Source organism: Pogoniulus pusillus, chromosome 25, assembly GCF_015220805.1.
Source record: "Pogoniulus pusillus isolate bPogPus1 chromosome 25, bPogPus1.pri, whole genome shotgun sequence".
NCBI classification, from domain to species: Eukaryota; Metazoa; Chordata; class Aves; order Piciformes; family Lybiidae; genus Pogoniulus; species Pogoniulus pusillus.
The window spans coordinates 1,940,020-1,954,407 of record NC_087288.1 but is presented as its reverse complement, the minus strand read 5'-3'; the positions used below and the strand labels follow the sequence as shown (position 1 = coordinate 1,954,407).

The window sequence follows — 14,388 nt, the reverse complement described above, 5'->3', positions numbered from 1 at the left end:
GAGGTGTGGAGCTGTGGTGCAGGCTGGGCTGACCACATGCATGGAACATCTCTGTCTGTTCTCCACGGTCATTCCACAGGGATTCACTGAAATTTGGGGGTTGCACTGGGGCAGTTCACACACTGCAAAGCTGTGACATTTCAGTGCTGTCTATAGCTACCTGAAAGGACATTGTGGAGAGGCTGCTGCTGGGCTCTGCTCACAGGTAACTGGAGACAGAACAAGGGGGAATGGCCTCAAGCTGAGGCTGGGGAGGTGTAGATTGGACATTAGGAAAAAGTTTTTCACAGAGAGAGTGGTCAGGGACTGGAAGGAGCTGCCCAGGGAGGTGATGGAGTCACCCAGCCTGGATGTGTTTAAGGGTGGTTTGGATGTGGTGCTTGGGGATATGGTTTAAGGTGAATCTTGTAGGATAGGATTCTAGGTGGGACTTGGTGATCCTGAGGGGCTTTGCCAACTTGGGTGTTTCTGTGACAGTGACAGTCACCTGGAAAGGGAACTGTGCTGAAGGGATAAGAATCTGAGGAGACCTCATAATTACCTTTCAGTATCTGAAGGGGACAGGCAGGAAGGCTGGAGAGGGGCTTGAAATGATAGGAGGAGGGACAGTGGTTTGAAATGGGAGCAAGAGGGATTTAGGTTGGACATCAGGATGAAGTTCTGCACAATGACAGTTGGGAAATACTGAAAGAGGTTTCTCAGGGATCCCAGGCTCACAGATGTCAGGAGTGGGAAGGGACCCAAAGAGATCATCCAGTCCAGCCCCTTGTCAGAGCTGGACCATACAATCCAGCTCAGGTCACACAGGAACAAATCCAGAGAGGCCTGGAAAGGCTCCAGAGAAGGAGACTCCACAGCCTCTCTGGGCAGCCTGTGCCAGGGCTCTGGGGCCCTTCCAGCCAAGAAGTTCCCCCTTGTGTTGAGCTGGAACCTGCTGTGCTGCAGCTTCCATCCATTGCTGCTTGTCCTGTCCCAGGGAGCAGTGAGCAGAGCCTGTCCCCCCCTCCTGACCCCCAGCCCTCAGACATTTATAGACATTGATTAAATCCCCTCTCAGTCTTCTCTTCTCCAGACTAAATAGCCCCAGGTCCCTCAGCCTCTCCTGAGGTCCTGTTGCTGAAGATGTTCAAGATCAGTCTTTTCATGCTCCTGGGCAGCCTGCTCCAGTTGGAGGTGTCCCTGCTGCCTGCAGGGGGGTTGGACAAGGTGACCTTTGAGGACCCTTCCAAGCCAATGCAGTCTGTGAATCTCTGCTGCCAGGTTCCTCTGAGTGGCCTCTCCTGGAAAGAAGCAATGTGATCTTTGTGCAGCATGGCCCCCAAGAGCTCAGAAAGAAAAGCTGCTTATCCTCCCATGCCAAAATTCCTGCCAGTTTGGACAGCAGAGTGCATTTGTGTGATGAAGGTGAGCATTTCTTGGGTCATAAATGGTTTGCTAAATTCCAGTGATGGCTTCAGAAGGATTTTGGTTTTGCTGTCGATCCAATTAGCCTCCACTCGTGGATGCTGGGTTAATTATTTCTTGCTGGTTTAATTACAAGGAGCTTAAGCCAGTGCAGGTTTGGCCCCTGGTGTCAATGAGACCAGTCACAGATTCAGGCTGTCTTAACTCAGATTAGTGAAGGGCAGAGCCTGGGCTGCAGCAGCAGAAGTGTGGCCAGCAGGGCCAGGAAGGGGATTCTCTCCCTCAGCTGCACTCTGCTGAGACCCCACCTGGAGTCCTGCATCCACTTCTGGAGCCCCTGGGACAAGAGGGCTGTGGAGATGCTGGAGAATGTCCAGAGCAGGGCCAGGAGGATGCTGAGAGGCTGCAGCAGCTCTGCTGTGAGCACAGACTGAAAGAGTTGGGGCTGCGCAGGCTGGAGCAGAGGAGGCTCCCAGGTGACCTTCTTGTGGCCTGCCAGGATCTGAAGGGGGCTACAAAAAAGCTGGGGAGGGACTTCTGAGGCTGTGAGGGAGTGCCAGGAGTGGGGGGAATGGAGGAAAGGTGGAGGTGGGGAGAGTGAGGCTGGAGGTGAGGAGGAAGTTGTTGAGCAGGAGAGTGGTGAGAGGCTGGAATGGGTTGCCCAGGGAGGTGGTTGAGGCCCTGTCCCTGGAGGTGTTTAAGGCCAGGCTGGCTGAGGCTGTGTGCAGCCTGCTCTAGGGTAGGGTGTCCCTGGGCATGGCAGGGGTTGGGACTGGCTGCTCCTTGTGGTCCCCTCCAACCATGACTGGTTCTGTGATTCAGAGAGGCCATCACTGACAGCCATCCATTTACCTTGAGCTATTGGAGCCCAACAACAACCTCACAGCACTGAAGAAAGTGATCTGCACTTATCCTGGGGCTTGCCCAAATGCAGGGAGCTGCAATCCTGCTACCTGAGCTAAGGATATGCTGAAGCATATAAAGCAGAGTTCTGTTGTTCTGAACTGAAGAGAGAGGGTGGCTGCAAGAAGTTTATTAATGTAGTGGTTCTAGTTTAAGCCTCCTGGAGCCCAAAACAGCTAACAGGACAATGCTCTAATAGGGTGCTTTACCCTCTCCCTCTTTTGGAAAGAAAGCAATTAGCTGTAGAGAGGCAAAAGGGGTAAAACACCCAGAGAAAAGTCTGGCTTCCATTTGGAAGAAGGATGCAAAACGAATATCAATGAATAAAAGCTATTTGAGACAAGGGGAGCTACAAAGAGGCACAGGGAAGGGAAGCAAGGTACAACATGGATATACAACCAGATTGGTGGCAGTGGATGGGGGTGGATTCAGGAGGAGGTTGTCCCACCTTGTGGCAGGGTGGCCACGTGGCAAAGGCAGGAGCAGCAGGACCCAGGGTGCTGCTGGCAGGCAGGCAGGGAGGGCAAAGAGAAAGAGAAGCAGCAATGCCTCTGGTTTTATGGGGGGCTAAGACACAAAGTGGGAGTGAGCTAACCACTACAGCTGGGGGCAGGTTCAGACCACCCCCAGGAGAGTTAACTCTTTACAAAATGGGATCTGAAGGCAGAGCTGAGAAGAACCCACGCGATGTAGAACTCCCTGGGAGATAAGTAAGTGACATCCCTCCAGTCTTCTCTGCTGCTCCTCCCCCCTCCAGCCGTGTGTGGGAGAGTGGTGTAAGGCTGAGGGCTCCTTTGGGCCACCATTCACTGTGGCAGTTCAGCAGAGCAAATTGCTCTTCTGTTCTGTTCAAGCCCTCTCTGCCTGCACAGGCACCACAAGTGCTTTTCAGAGGACAAAATTTCCCTCCTAAAGACCCTTCTCAAAGAAACAAGCCTGACATTGAGCTCCTTTGAGCCCAATCAAACAATAACCAGCAGGAGTTGGTTTAATTTAGTCCTCCCCAAGCTGCCATCAGCCCCAGCCTGAACCGGGAAACCTTCTCTGCCACACTGAACAGCTGCTTCTGAGCCAGACGTTGGGTTCTGTGGTTTGTGCTGGGCTGCAGCTCCTGCAAGTCTTAACTGCAGTCATTCCACTGCTGGCTTCTTCATCACAGAGAGCAAGCTTTCTGTAGCCACAGGGGAAACTGGCTCCAGCTTCTGTTTGCTGTTTCCATCCAACCCAGGCACAGCCTCAGCAGGCAGCTGTGTGAATAGATGTTCTCCAACCCAAGCTACACAGAGGAGCAGGAATATGGACTCTGGTATTTGAGGAGAGGAATGTGAGGTCAGATGTGGAAGCAAACTTAAGAAAGAGCTCCAGAGGTGATTCCATTCCTCCATTCTTCCACTCCTTCCTTTCAGGAGCTGCTGTTTGAACAAAGTCATTGTACCTGAGGTGAAGAGCAGAGGTCTGGTGGAGAATCATCTTCTGTGCTATTTAATTAATGCACTTCCTGAGCACTCAAGGCTTAGGGAGTGAATCTCTGAGTAATGTTAGACCATAAGGCTCCCTGGCTGTGCTTGTGTCATGAAGGGGGAAAGAAGTAGCATCACCCAAGAGGAGAGACTGAGGGAGTTGGGGCTGTTCAGTATGGAGAGGAGAAGGCTCCCAGGTGACCTTCTTATGGCCTTCCAGGATCTGAAGGGGGCTACAAGAAAGCTGGGGAGGGACTTTTTAGTATGTCAAGCAGTGATAGGACTGGGGGGAATGGAGCAAAGCTGGAAATGGGTAGATTCAGCCTGGATGTTAGGAAGAAGTTGTTCAGCATGAGGGTGGTGAGAGCCTGGAATGAGTTGCCCAGGGAGGTGGTGGAAGCCTCGTCCCTGGAGGTGTTTAAGGCCAGGCTGGCTGAGGCTGTGGGCAGCCTGATCTAGTGTGAGGTGTCCCTGGCCACAGCAGGGGGTTGGAACTGTCTGCTCCTTGTGGTCCCTTCCAACCCTGACTGACTGTGATTCTAAGACGTGCTTGGTATATGCTAAAAGGAGGCACTCTGCATGGCAAACTGTCCACCTCTGTGCCCTGCCTGCTGCCTTTCTAACAGTAACCACCCAGTTCTGAACAACATTAGTGCTGTGACTGTCAACACTGGGGGTCTGAGCTACAGCAAAGTGGGATGAATGAGAGAGCTCATTACTCAGCTGCTAGGTGCTAGGTTGGGCTGGCTGAGCTTGGAGCTCTCTTCCAACCTGCTTGATTCTGTGATTCTTACATCCATGTGAACCCTCCAGGCTTGTGATAGGATGAGAGGGAATGGATTGAAGCTGGAAGAGGTCATATTTAGGCTGGAGATTAGGAAGAAGTTGCTTCCAGTGAGGGTAGTGAGACACTGGAACAGGTTGCCCAGGGAGGTCATGGATGTCCCCTGCCTGAAGGTGTTCAAAGCCAGGGATGATGTGGCCTTGAACATCCTGCTCAGGCAAAAGTTGTCCCTGCCTATGGCATCAGGTTGTAACCAGATGATCTTTAGGGTCCCTTCCAACCCAAACTCTTCTATGAATCTATGAAGTATGACTAAAAGCCTTTGAGTGTCCAATAGTCTATGGCATATTGATGCTTCACCCATGGGAAGAGCAAGACTCTTTGTGATTTTATTGAGAAGAATCAGCTGGGACACCACCAGCCAGGCTTCTCCTGAGGCAGTCTGATGAGTAAATCAGGCAGACTTAGAACCAGTCAGAGTTGGAAGGGATCACAAGGAGCAGCCAGTTCCAACCCCCCTGCCATGCCCAGGGACACCCTACCCTAGAGCAGGCTGCACACAGCCTCAGCCAGCCTGGCCTTAAACACCTCCAGCCATGGGGCCTCAACCACCTCCCTGGGCAACCCATTCCAGCCTCTCACCACTCTCCTGCTCAACAACTTCCTCCTCATGTCCAGACTGAATCTCCCCACCTCCAGCTTTGCTCCATTCCCCCTAGTCCTGCCACTAGATGGAAATGCCTTCTCTCTATGACCAGGCTTCCCTCATTCTCAAAGCTTCTAGAGGTCACCGTCATCTTCCTCAGACTCCTCTTTCATCTGCCTGCAGAGCTCCTCTGAACTCAGGCTTTCTTATCCTCCCTGCCCTGACTCTGGTGCAAGCAGCAGCCTTCTCTTTGCTTTTTTGGCTTCTTTATATTCAGCTGGCTCCAGAGACCCGCCCTCAGAGCCCACCAGGACACACATGTCTGTTCAGCCTCCACCTCCTTCCCTTCCCCACATTAAAACAGAGCCAGCAGCCTGCACCTCCCTCCCTGCCGAGTCCTGCGTGGGGCAGGAGGAGCTGCGGGCACCCAGCGCTGCACTCTCCTGCAGGACTAATGAAAGGAGAGCAGGGAGTGTGACCATATCCACCTCCTATTCACACTAGAGGAGTGAAGAAAGGCAGCAGTGAAGATGAAAAGCAACTGGTAAGAGAACAAATGGGATTTAGAGAAACGTGTAAATAGGAGATTAGAGCAGTGAGAGTTGTCCTTGCCAGCTGCTGGGCTTTGTTGTTTGGGTTTGTGAGAGCATCCAGCAAAGGAAGTGGCAGTAAGAAAGAGCTTTATTGATGTGGTTTGTTATTAGGTAAAGAGGGAAAGTTCTCATGGTAAAAAAAAAACAAAAAGAGTTCTTGTCACATCTCTTAGTTAATCCTTAATTTGAGATGTTATGCATTTAATACACATGGCTCTGAGGAGAAAGTCAGCAACAGCATCTGTCAGCAGCTGCAGATTCACACTGGAGTTTGCTTTCTGCCTGCAGGAAAATTGCAGCTCTCTGTTACCTGTGTGGTTCTCTGTGGTCTCTCATCTCAGCCACCATCCAGCATCATTCAAGTAAGGAGACAGACTTCATCTGCATTTCCTCTTGCTGTAATATTGACTGTCAGAAGGATTCTTCTGGGCTCATTTGAAGTGAAAATCCTTTCTACCTAGACACCACAGAGGGGGAGAATGTGGATGGATGGATGGATGGATGGATGGATGGATGGATGGATGGATGGATGGATGGGTGGATGGATGGATGAGTGGGTGGGCAACCTGATCTGGTTGAGGATGCCCCTACTTACTGCAGAGGGGGTTGGACTGGATGACCTTTAGGGATCCCTTCAAATCCAGATGATTCTGTGATTCTGTGGATGGATGGATGGATGAGTGGGTAAGTGAGTGGATGCATGAAAGGGTGAGCAACCTTATCTAGTTGAGGATGTCCTTGCTTACTGCAGAGGGGATTGGACTAAATGACCTTTGGAGATCCCTTCCAATCCAGACCATTCTGTGATTCCATGAGTCTGTGATTCTATGATTTGATGGATGGACAGGGGGATGGATGAGTGGGTGGGCAACCTGATCTAGTTGAGGATGTCCCTGCTTACTGCAGAGGGGGTTGGACTGGATGACTTTTGGGGGTCCCTTCCAATCCAGATGATTCTGTGATTCTGTGGATGGATGCATGGATGAGTGGGTGGGTGGGTGAGTGGATGCATGAAAGGGTGAGCAACCTGATCTAGTTGAGGGTGTCCCTGCTTACTGCAGAGGGGGTTGGACTGGATGAGCTTTGGGGGTCCCTTCCAATCCAGACCATTCTGTGATTCCATGGGTGGATGTATGGATGTATCCATATGAGAAAGAGGGGGGAAAAATCACAATTTCTGTGTGTCATTTTCAGCTTACTGTTCATTATATTTTTAAGGTAAGGTTGAAAATCTGGGTATAAGTGGGATGAAAACCTGGGCATAGAGGATGTCAACCTCCTCTTCTCTTTCAGTGCTTCTAGTTAGATGCTGTACTGTGATGTGTGGCAACAGACTGGGTCTGTTTCATTAGCTGGGCACGAACTGTACATGGCTGGATGCCTGCCACGTGTCTCATCAAGTAATACAGAAGGAGGCTGTTTCCAAGGTGTAACATTTCAACCTGAATGTTCCCTTTAAGTCTGTGTTGTCAGAAGGAAACCCACATTTATGCTTGAGCCTCAGCAGTGCACAAGAGGTCCTCTGTGGTTAGAAATGCATCTCCTTCCAACTCACACACTCCATTCTTCCTCACCCAGATTCCACCAGTGATTTCCAGATTAGCAGGCAGATTTGTACACCACTTTTAAACTCTTCAAATCATTCTCTGTTTTCCTTGCCTCCTTCCTTAAATTAGGGGCATCTGTTAGGTTTCCATGCTCGTTGCAAGGCTTTTGGGCAGATACTATTCTGACTGAGTTGTAAATTGGGCTTCCTCAAAGACATTTCTTCTACATTCATGTTTGGGTGAATTGAAAAGGGCTCTGAATTCTCCTTGCTCCCTTTCTGTATGTTGTGAGTGATCATTCTCTGATCAAAGGTGGCACAGGGGAAGGTGGGAACACCTGGAATGTCAGAGAGGATAGGAAAGATGCCAAAGGTTTCTCTGATCAAAGGTGGCACAGGGGAAGGTGGGAACAGAGAGGTTGGGAAAGATGCCAAAGGTTTCTCAACAGCCTCTTTAATTGGCATCAGGGTTGAGTTGCCTTAGGTCTAAGGAGACTTGATTTAGCTAACTGGCTTCTTGTGCTGCAAAGTTTGCTTAAACCAAGCAAAGCTCCAACCCCAAACCTCCTTACACATCAGGACTTCTTTTGCTGCAGCAAATCCCCACAGATTTATTACAACACTCCTCTTTAAAAGCTTGGAAAGGACTGAATCAATTAACCAGTTGAGTTGGAAGTTTAAAACTGGAACTCTCTAGAAACAGAAGCTTATTTTCTTAACCCTTTGGCTTCACTGAGCTCCTCAAGTCAAGAGAGATGTCGAGATACTGGAATGTGTCCAGAGAAGGGTGACAAAGCTGGTGAGGGGCCTGGAGCACAGCCCTGTGAGGAGAGGCTGAGGGAGCTGGGGGTGTGCAGCCTGCAGCAGAGGAGGCTCAGGGCAGAGCTCATTGCTGTCTGCAGCTGCCTGCAGGGAGGCTGTAGCCAGGTGGGGTTGGGCTCTGCTGCCAGGCAGCCAGGGACAGAAGAAGGGGACACAGCCTTAAGCTGTGTCAGGGCAGGTCTAGGCTGGATGTTGTTAGGAAGTTATTGTCAGAGAGAGTGATTGGCACTGGAATGGGCTGCCCAGGGAGGTGGTGGAGTCTGTGTGGCTGGAGGTGTTGAAGCCAAGCCTGGCTGGGGCACTTAGTGCCATGGTCTGGTTGGTTGGGCAGGGCTGGGTGCTAGGTTGTGCTGGCTGAGCTTGGAGCTCTCTGCCAACCTGCTTGATTCTATGATCTTAAAGTCATTATTAGATCAAACTATTATTATTTATAGCTCTAATTAGTAATATTCTTACAGTTGCTTCACTTCACTACTCTTTTTGTAGGGTGGTCTGAGGCAATGTGCAGGTCCATGGTTAATAAGGTCACCCTTTTGTTGCAGGACTGCCAGTCATCCTGGGTGCCAGTCACAGAACTGATATCTGCCCAACCATCAGGATTGGCCAAGATGATTTGCCAGGCAAGTAACATCCTGATGGTCTCAGGGAAATTTTCTGAACAGCAGCTTTTATCAGGTTATACTCAGCTCTGTGACTGCACAATTCTCTAATTCAATTAAAATGAATGTTCTGGGCATGGATCTATTTTTTTTCCTGTTCTCATAGGCTTTGACCTGATTTCTCAGTTCCAAATAGAAAAAGCTGCTTCCCAAGGAATTATTCAGAGAGTGGTGGGTTCCACTTCTCTGCAAGTGGCTTATAAACTGGGACCCAATGCAGACTTCAGGATCCCAACCAGGTAATGCATTTTGTTATTTGCCTTTATGTATTTTGCAGTATGATTGGGGTGGGGGTGGACAAGATGACCTTTGAGGATCCTTTCCAACACAATGCAATCCATGAATCTGTGACTTGTTCCTGTCCTCAGCTAGATCACACTCATTTGCAAAGCTTTAGGAAGGGGAAAGAGGAGTTCAAGTTGTTGGGTTTTATTTTCACTGCAACCATCAAACCATAGAATCATTAAGACTGGCAAAAAACTCTAAGATCATTGAGCCCAGCTCTCAACCCAACACCACCACAGCCATTAAACCATATCCTGAAGTGCCATGTCCACAGGCTTCTTGGTCACCACCAGGGATGGTGACTCCCTTACTTCCCTGAGCAGCCCATTCCAATCTCTGACCACTCTTGCAGCAAAGAAATATTTCCTAATGATCAACCTAAAGCTCCCATGGCCATTTCCAGATTAGTTCTGTAACAGCAGGGCCCTTCCACTCCTTTTTACCAATGATACAGCTCAGGCTGATTTGTCTTTAGGAAGTGAAGGCAACATTTACTGATGACTTGAAAACAAATAGGGAGGTGAAGAAAAGATAGGGAGAGTGAGGAAAGGTTTCTCCAGACATGGGCACAGAGAGGACACAGAAGGAGGTTAGATGATGATTGCTTGTAGTTAAGTATGATATTTTGCTTTTTTGGATGACTGATCCATGCACATTCCTGGCTGATTTAAGGGTACTTAATCTGTAAAATATGAAGACTCTTATTAAACATGTCACAGGCAAACTGCATGAGGAGCCAGGACTTAGGAATCTAATCATGTTTGTGCTTTATAGCCCAGACTTGCTGCCAGTGAAGCAGCAGTGACAGTACAGCAGGCTAGAGATGCCTCTGCCAGACATAGGCAAGTCTGGATTCTGGTCTGGCACCTTATGCAATTAAGAATGCCTTTACTTAGCAATTAACTGGCAAGACCTTTAATTGGACTGCTTTTCTGCTAGGAATAATTGGAGTGCAAAATGTTTTGGTTACAGTCCAGTTATCACTGACAACTTGTGCCTGCTGCAGTTCTCCCTGGCTTCTACCTTCCTAGCTACTTGGTTAAGCTAGTTTACAGCTTAACTGGTTGCTTGTGTTGGACTCATGCCTGCTTTCCATCCCAGTGGCAGATCAAGGCTGCTAGAGGGGAATCCAGGCACAGAGAGCAAACATGATCTACATTTCATCAGAAGATGTCGATCCAGCTCAGGCTTCTCAGCTGAGAAACAGTTTGAGCTATAAGAACGATAATATTTTAATCTGTAAGAAAGTTTAAACTCCCTGCTCCAGCTGGCTCCAGTGAGATGCATGCTTGATAGACACAAGCTGTCCCTGGTCAAGCCATGGCCATTGAACCATGGCCCCAAGTGCCGTGTCCACATGGCTCTTGAGCACCTGCAGGGATGGTGACTCCACCACCTAGCTGTGCAGCCTGTTCCAATGCCTGACTACTCTTTCAGGAGTAGTATTTTTCCCCCCTGATACCCAATCTAAACCTTCTCTGTCACAGTTCCAGGCCACTTCCTCTCACGCTGTCACTTGTCTCTAGAAGGAAGAGAACGACATGCACCTGGCTTCAACCTCCTTTCAGAACGTTGCAGGGAGCCATGAGGTCTCTCTTCAATCTCCTGTTCTCCAGACCAAACATCCCCAGATCCCTCAGCTGCTCCTCACCAGAGCTGTTCTCCACATCCCTCACCCCCTTTGCTGCTTTTGTCTGCACATGCTGCAGCACCTCAGTATCTTTCTTGTAGTGGGGCCCCAAAACTGAGCCCTGTCCTCAAGGTGTGGCCTCACCATTGCCGAGCACAGGGGCACAGTCTCTGCTCCTGCTGCCACATTGCTGCTCCAGGCCAGGGGCTGCTGGCTTTCTTGGCCACCTGAGCTGGCTCATGCTCGGATGGCTGCCAACCAGACAATCTTAGCTCCTTTCCAGTGATTTTCAGAAAGGCCTGCACAAAACCTTCACAACGCGTCCCCGTGGGTGGCTCTAAGTGCTGCCGCTTTGGGATGCTGGCGCTCCTGGGAGGCGCTGCAGGAGCTAGCAAGTTCTGCAGAGCACCTCGGGCAGGGCCGAGCACCCCAATGGCACCGGCACGGCTCTGCCGCTCCCCCGGGCGGGCGCTGCGGCAGCCCCTGCCGCGTTTGCCCTGCCGCCCTGTGGCCACACGGGGGCAGAGTCGCTGCCGGCAGGGCCCCCGGCGAGGCGGAGCTGTCCCTGCCCGCGGTGCTGAAACGCCGCCGGCCGCGGGGCTGGCCCGGCCCTGCCCCTCCCCGGGTCACTTGTCGCTAGAGGGGAGGGTCTCGGCCTCACTTACCAGTGGAAGTCCATCTGGCACACGCCCTGTGCCCCCGAGCTGGAGGTGCCCGCTGGGTGGGACTGCCTGCTCCTGCCCAGACCAGATCGTTCCCATGGCACTGCCACGTTAAGGCCAGTGATGAGGATGAAGGAAGGACCAAATCTCTGAGAGAGTCATGAGCAGAAGAGAGTGAGGTTGTGCAGTGAGACTGTGTAGAAGGAGTAGAGAAAAAGGTGAAGCTGGTCTGGATGAAGAGATCATAGAATTGGTTTGGTTGGAAAAGATGACCAAGTCCATCCATTATCTAACCACCGAGGCTGGTGCTAAGCCATCTCCCTCAGCACCACATCTCTGCCTCTTTGAAGCACCTCTAAGGATGGAGATTCAGTCACTTCCTTGAGCAGCCTGTGCCAGACTCTGGAACTCTTCCAGTCAATAAGTTTCTTCTCTAAACCTCCCTTGCTGCAACCTAAGGCAAATTTTTCTCATCCTATCCACTTGTTCCTAGGGAGAAGAGCCCAACCCCCACCTCCCTCCAACCTCCTCCCAGAGAATTGTAGAGAGCAATGAGGTCTCCCCTCAGTCTCCTCCACACTTAAACACCTCCAGTTCCCTCAGCTGCTCCTCCCCAGCCCTGTTCTCCAGACTCTTCCCCAGCTTTGTTGCCTTTCTCTGGACCTGCTCCAACTCCTTGGTGACTTTCCTGTAGTGAGGACCCCAAAACTGACCCCAATACTCAAGGTGTGTCCTCACCACTGCTGAGTACAGAGGGACAATCACTTCCCTGCTCATGCTGGCCACACTGTCGATGATCCAGGCCAGGATGCTGTTGGTTTTCTTGGCCACACTGCTGGCTAGTTCCACCCTCCCTGCCATGGTTAGAATTAGATGATCTTTAAGGTCCCTTCCAACCCAAGCCATTCTATGGATCTATGAACTTGGCAGAGAAAGTGGAATGCCAGGAGGCTGCAGCCAGGCTCTGCTGGATGATGCCCATAACAGGACAAGGGGCAGTGGGTGGAAGCTGAGGCATAGGAAGTTCCGTGGAAACATGAGGAGGAATTTTTTTCTCTGTGAGGGTGACAGAGCACTGGCACAGGCTGCCCAGGGTGGGTTGTGGAGTCTCCCTCTTTGGAGAAACTCAAACCTGCCTGGATGTGTTCCTGTGTGATCTGGTCTAGGAGATCCTGCTCTGGCAGGGGGGTTGGACTGGATGAGCTTTGGAGGTGCCTTCCAGCCCCTGCCATTCTGTGATTCTGTGAATGTCATATGAAGACTGGTTTAAACAATGCCTAACAGTACCACCTGCAGTACTAAACCCAGCTCTGGTGCAAGAACAGGCAGTGGGATTCAGGACCTCCAGAGAGAAATGAGCTAAGGTTTCAGGAGTGGAAGAGATAAAGCTTGTGCAAGAGATCTTAAAGAGTATGAAGGACACAGAAGGCCGTAAAAATCATGCTGTACTGGATCAGGAGCCTAGTAAGAGCCACTGTGTCTGCACAGGGAGTGTCTTCCTGCAGCAGGGAAGAATATATAATCGTGTTGTGTAAGATACAAGCATGGCACAAGGAGGGGTAGGGGACAGTAGTAAACCCTGGAGAGTGCCCAGAAGAGGAGGGAAAGTGCAACGTGCACACATTGACATTTGCAGTGGAGAGGGCAAGATACAAACTGAAAGAAAACAGTGAGAGAGCACAACAAATCAGGTAAAATCCTGTCAGACAAAACCAATGCTAGCAAATCACAGCCTCTCTTCCAGCTTTGAGTATCTTCCCCACACCGTGTGTAACGAGCTAATCTTCAGCTAATCGTTCCCCCTCCTCGGACAGCATCTTTCAGGCTGGTGGGGAAAGAGAAGCCCCAGCAGTCTGGGGAGCTGCTCAGGAAGGTGAAGCTGCAGCTGCCAGGCGTGCTGGGCGCTCACCGAAACCTTGCTGAGGCTGTGTCGCCGCCTGCTGGAGTGTGATCGCACTACAGCTTGGGACAGCAAGCAATAGACCGGGGAAGGGAGGCTTCATCTGGAAGTATTCTCTTACTAAATCAGTAGTCACCAAGCATACAGAACAAGCACTGATTTATTCCACTTTTCTTCTGGTCTTTCTTTTCTCCCCTCCTTAGTTTAACCTCAGGTTCACTAAGGCTGGCTAAATGGCTGCTGAGATAAGATTGATCTGCCACTCAAAAATCATCTTTGTCCAAAATGCCTCATTGCCTGAGAAGTTATTGTAATGAATGCTGGGGACAAGATAGCTCTGCGTGTCCCCATGCTGCAGGAATGCAATCAAACACAACTTGTCCTGAAACGTGGGCAGATGGCAAATAATGTCTTGTTGTCTGCTGGGTTATGACACAGTGATTTTATGAGCCATAGAATAGGAAATAGATTGTTCCTTAGCTATTGCACTGATTCTAATACTCTGGATGCTGTAAATATCGACAGACACACTTGAGATAAAGAGATGACATTGCTGGCTTGCACCGTGGCACAGGCAGCAGTGCTCCTTTGTGCTCCCAGGTCTCACCTCTTATAGGAATTGAAAAAGAATGAAACATTTCAGATTTGCTCCTTGCAAATCTGTGGCAGCTTTGCTCCCTGCTATTTGGAGTCTTGTGGATGAATGTGACAGGACAGGATATTATTTTGTGTGAGTTCTTCCTATGCATTTATTTGTCGGTGAATGATTTTGCTGCCTATTTTCTCCTGGAGTGATGGCTGCTACCTTCACAGAATGGTTCTTTAGAATCACAGAAAAGGATCATCCAGGTTGGAAGAGAGCTCCAAGTTCATCCAGTCGAACCTAGCACCCAGCCCTGTCCAATCAACTAGACCATAGAATCACAGAATCAATCAGGTTGGAAGAGACCTCCAAGCTCTGAGATCCAACCTAGCACCCAGCCCTGTCCAGTCAACCAGACCATGGTAGCAAGTGCCTCATCCAGTCCAACCTAGCACCCAGCCCTGGCCAAGCAACCAAACCGTGGCACTAAGCCCCAGCCAGGCTTGGCTTC

At 50.3% G+C, this 14,388-nt stretch overlaps 1 protein-coding gene across 1 annotated transcript in view; it reads left to right on the top strand.

Annotated features, from left to right (window-relative positions):
- Positions 1–5,655: 5,655 nt before the first annotated feature.
- The window catches only part of COL9A1 (collagen type IX alpha 1 chain), a 67,066-nt gene continuing 58,333 nt past the window's right edge, over positions 5,656–14,388 (top strand). The window contains exons 1-4 of the mRNA XM_064164151.1: positions 5,656–5,741; positions 6,079–6,152; positions 8,701–8,778; positions 8,924–9,056. Of these exons, the coding sequence (XP_064020221.1) occupies positions 5,728–5,741; positions 6,079–6,152; positions 8,701–8,778; positions 8,924–9,056 (299 nt within the window). The 5' untranslated portion in view covers positions 5,656–5,727. The remainder of the gene's footprint in view (positions 5,742–6,078; positions 6,153–8,700; positions 8,779–8,923; positions 9,057–14,388) is intronic.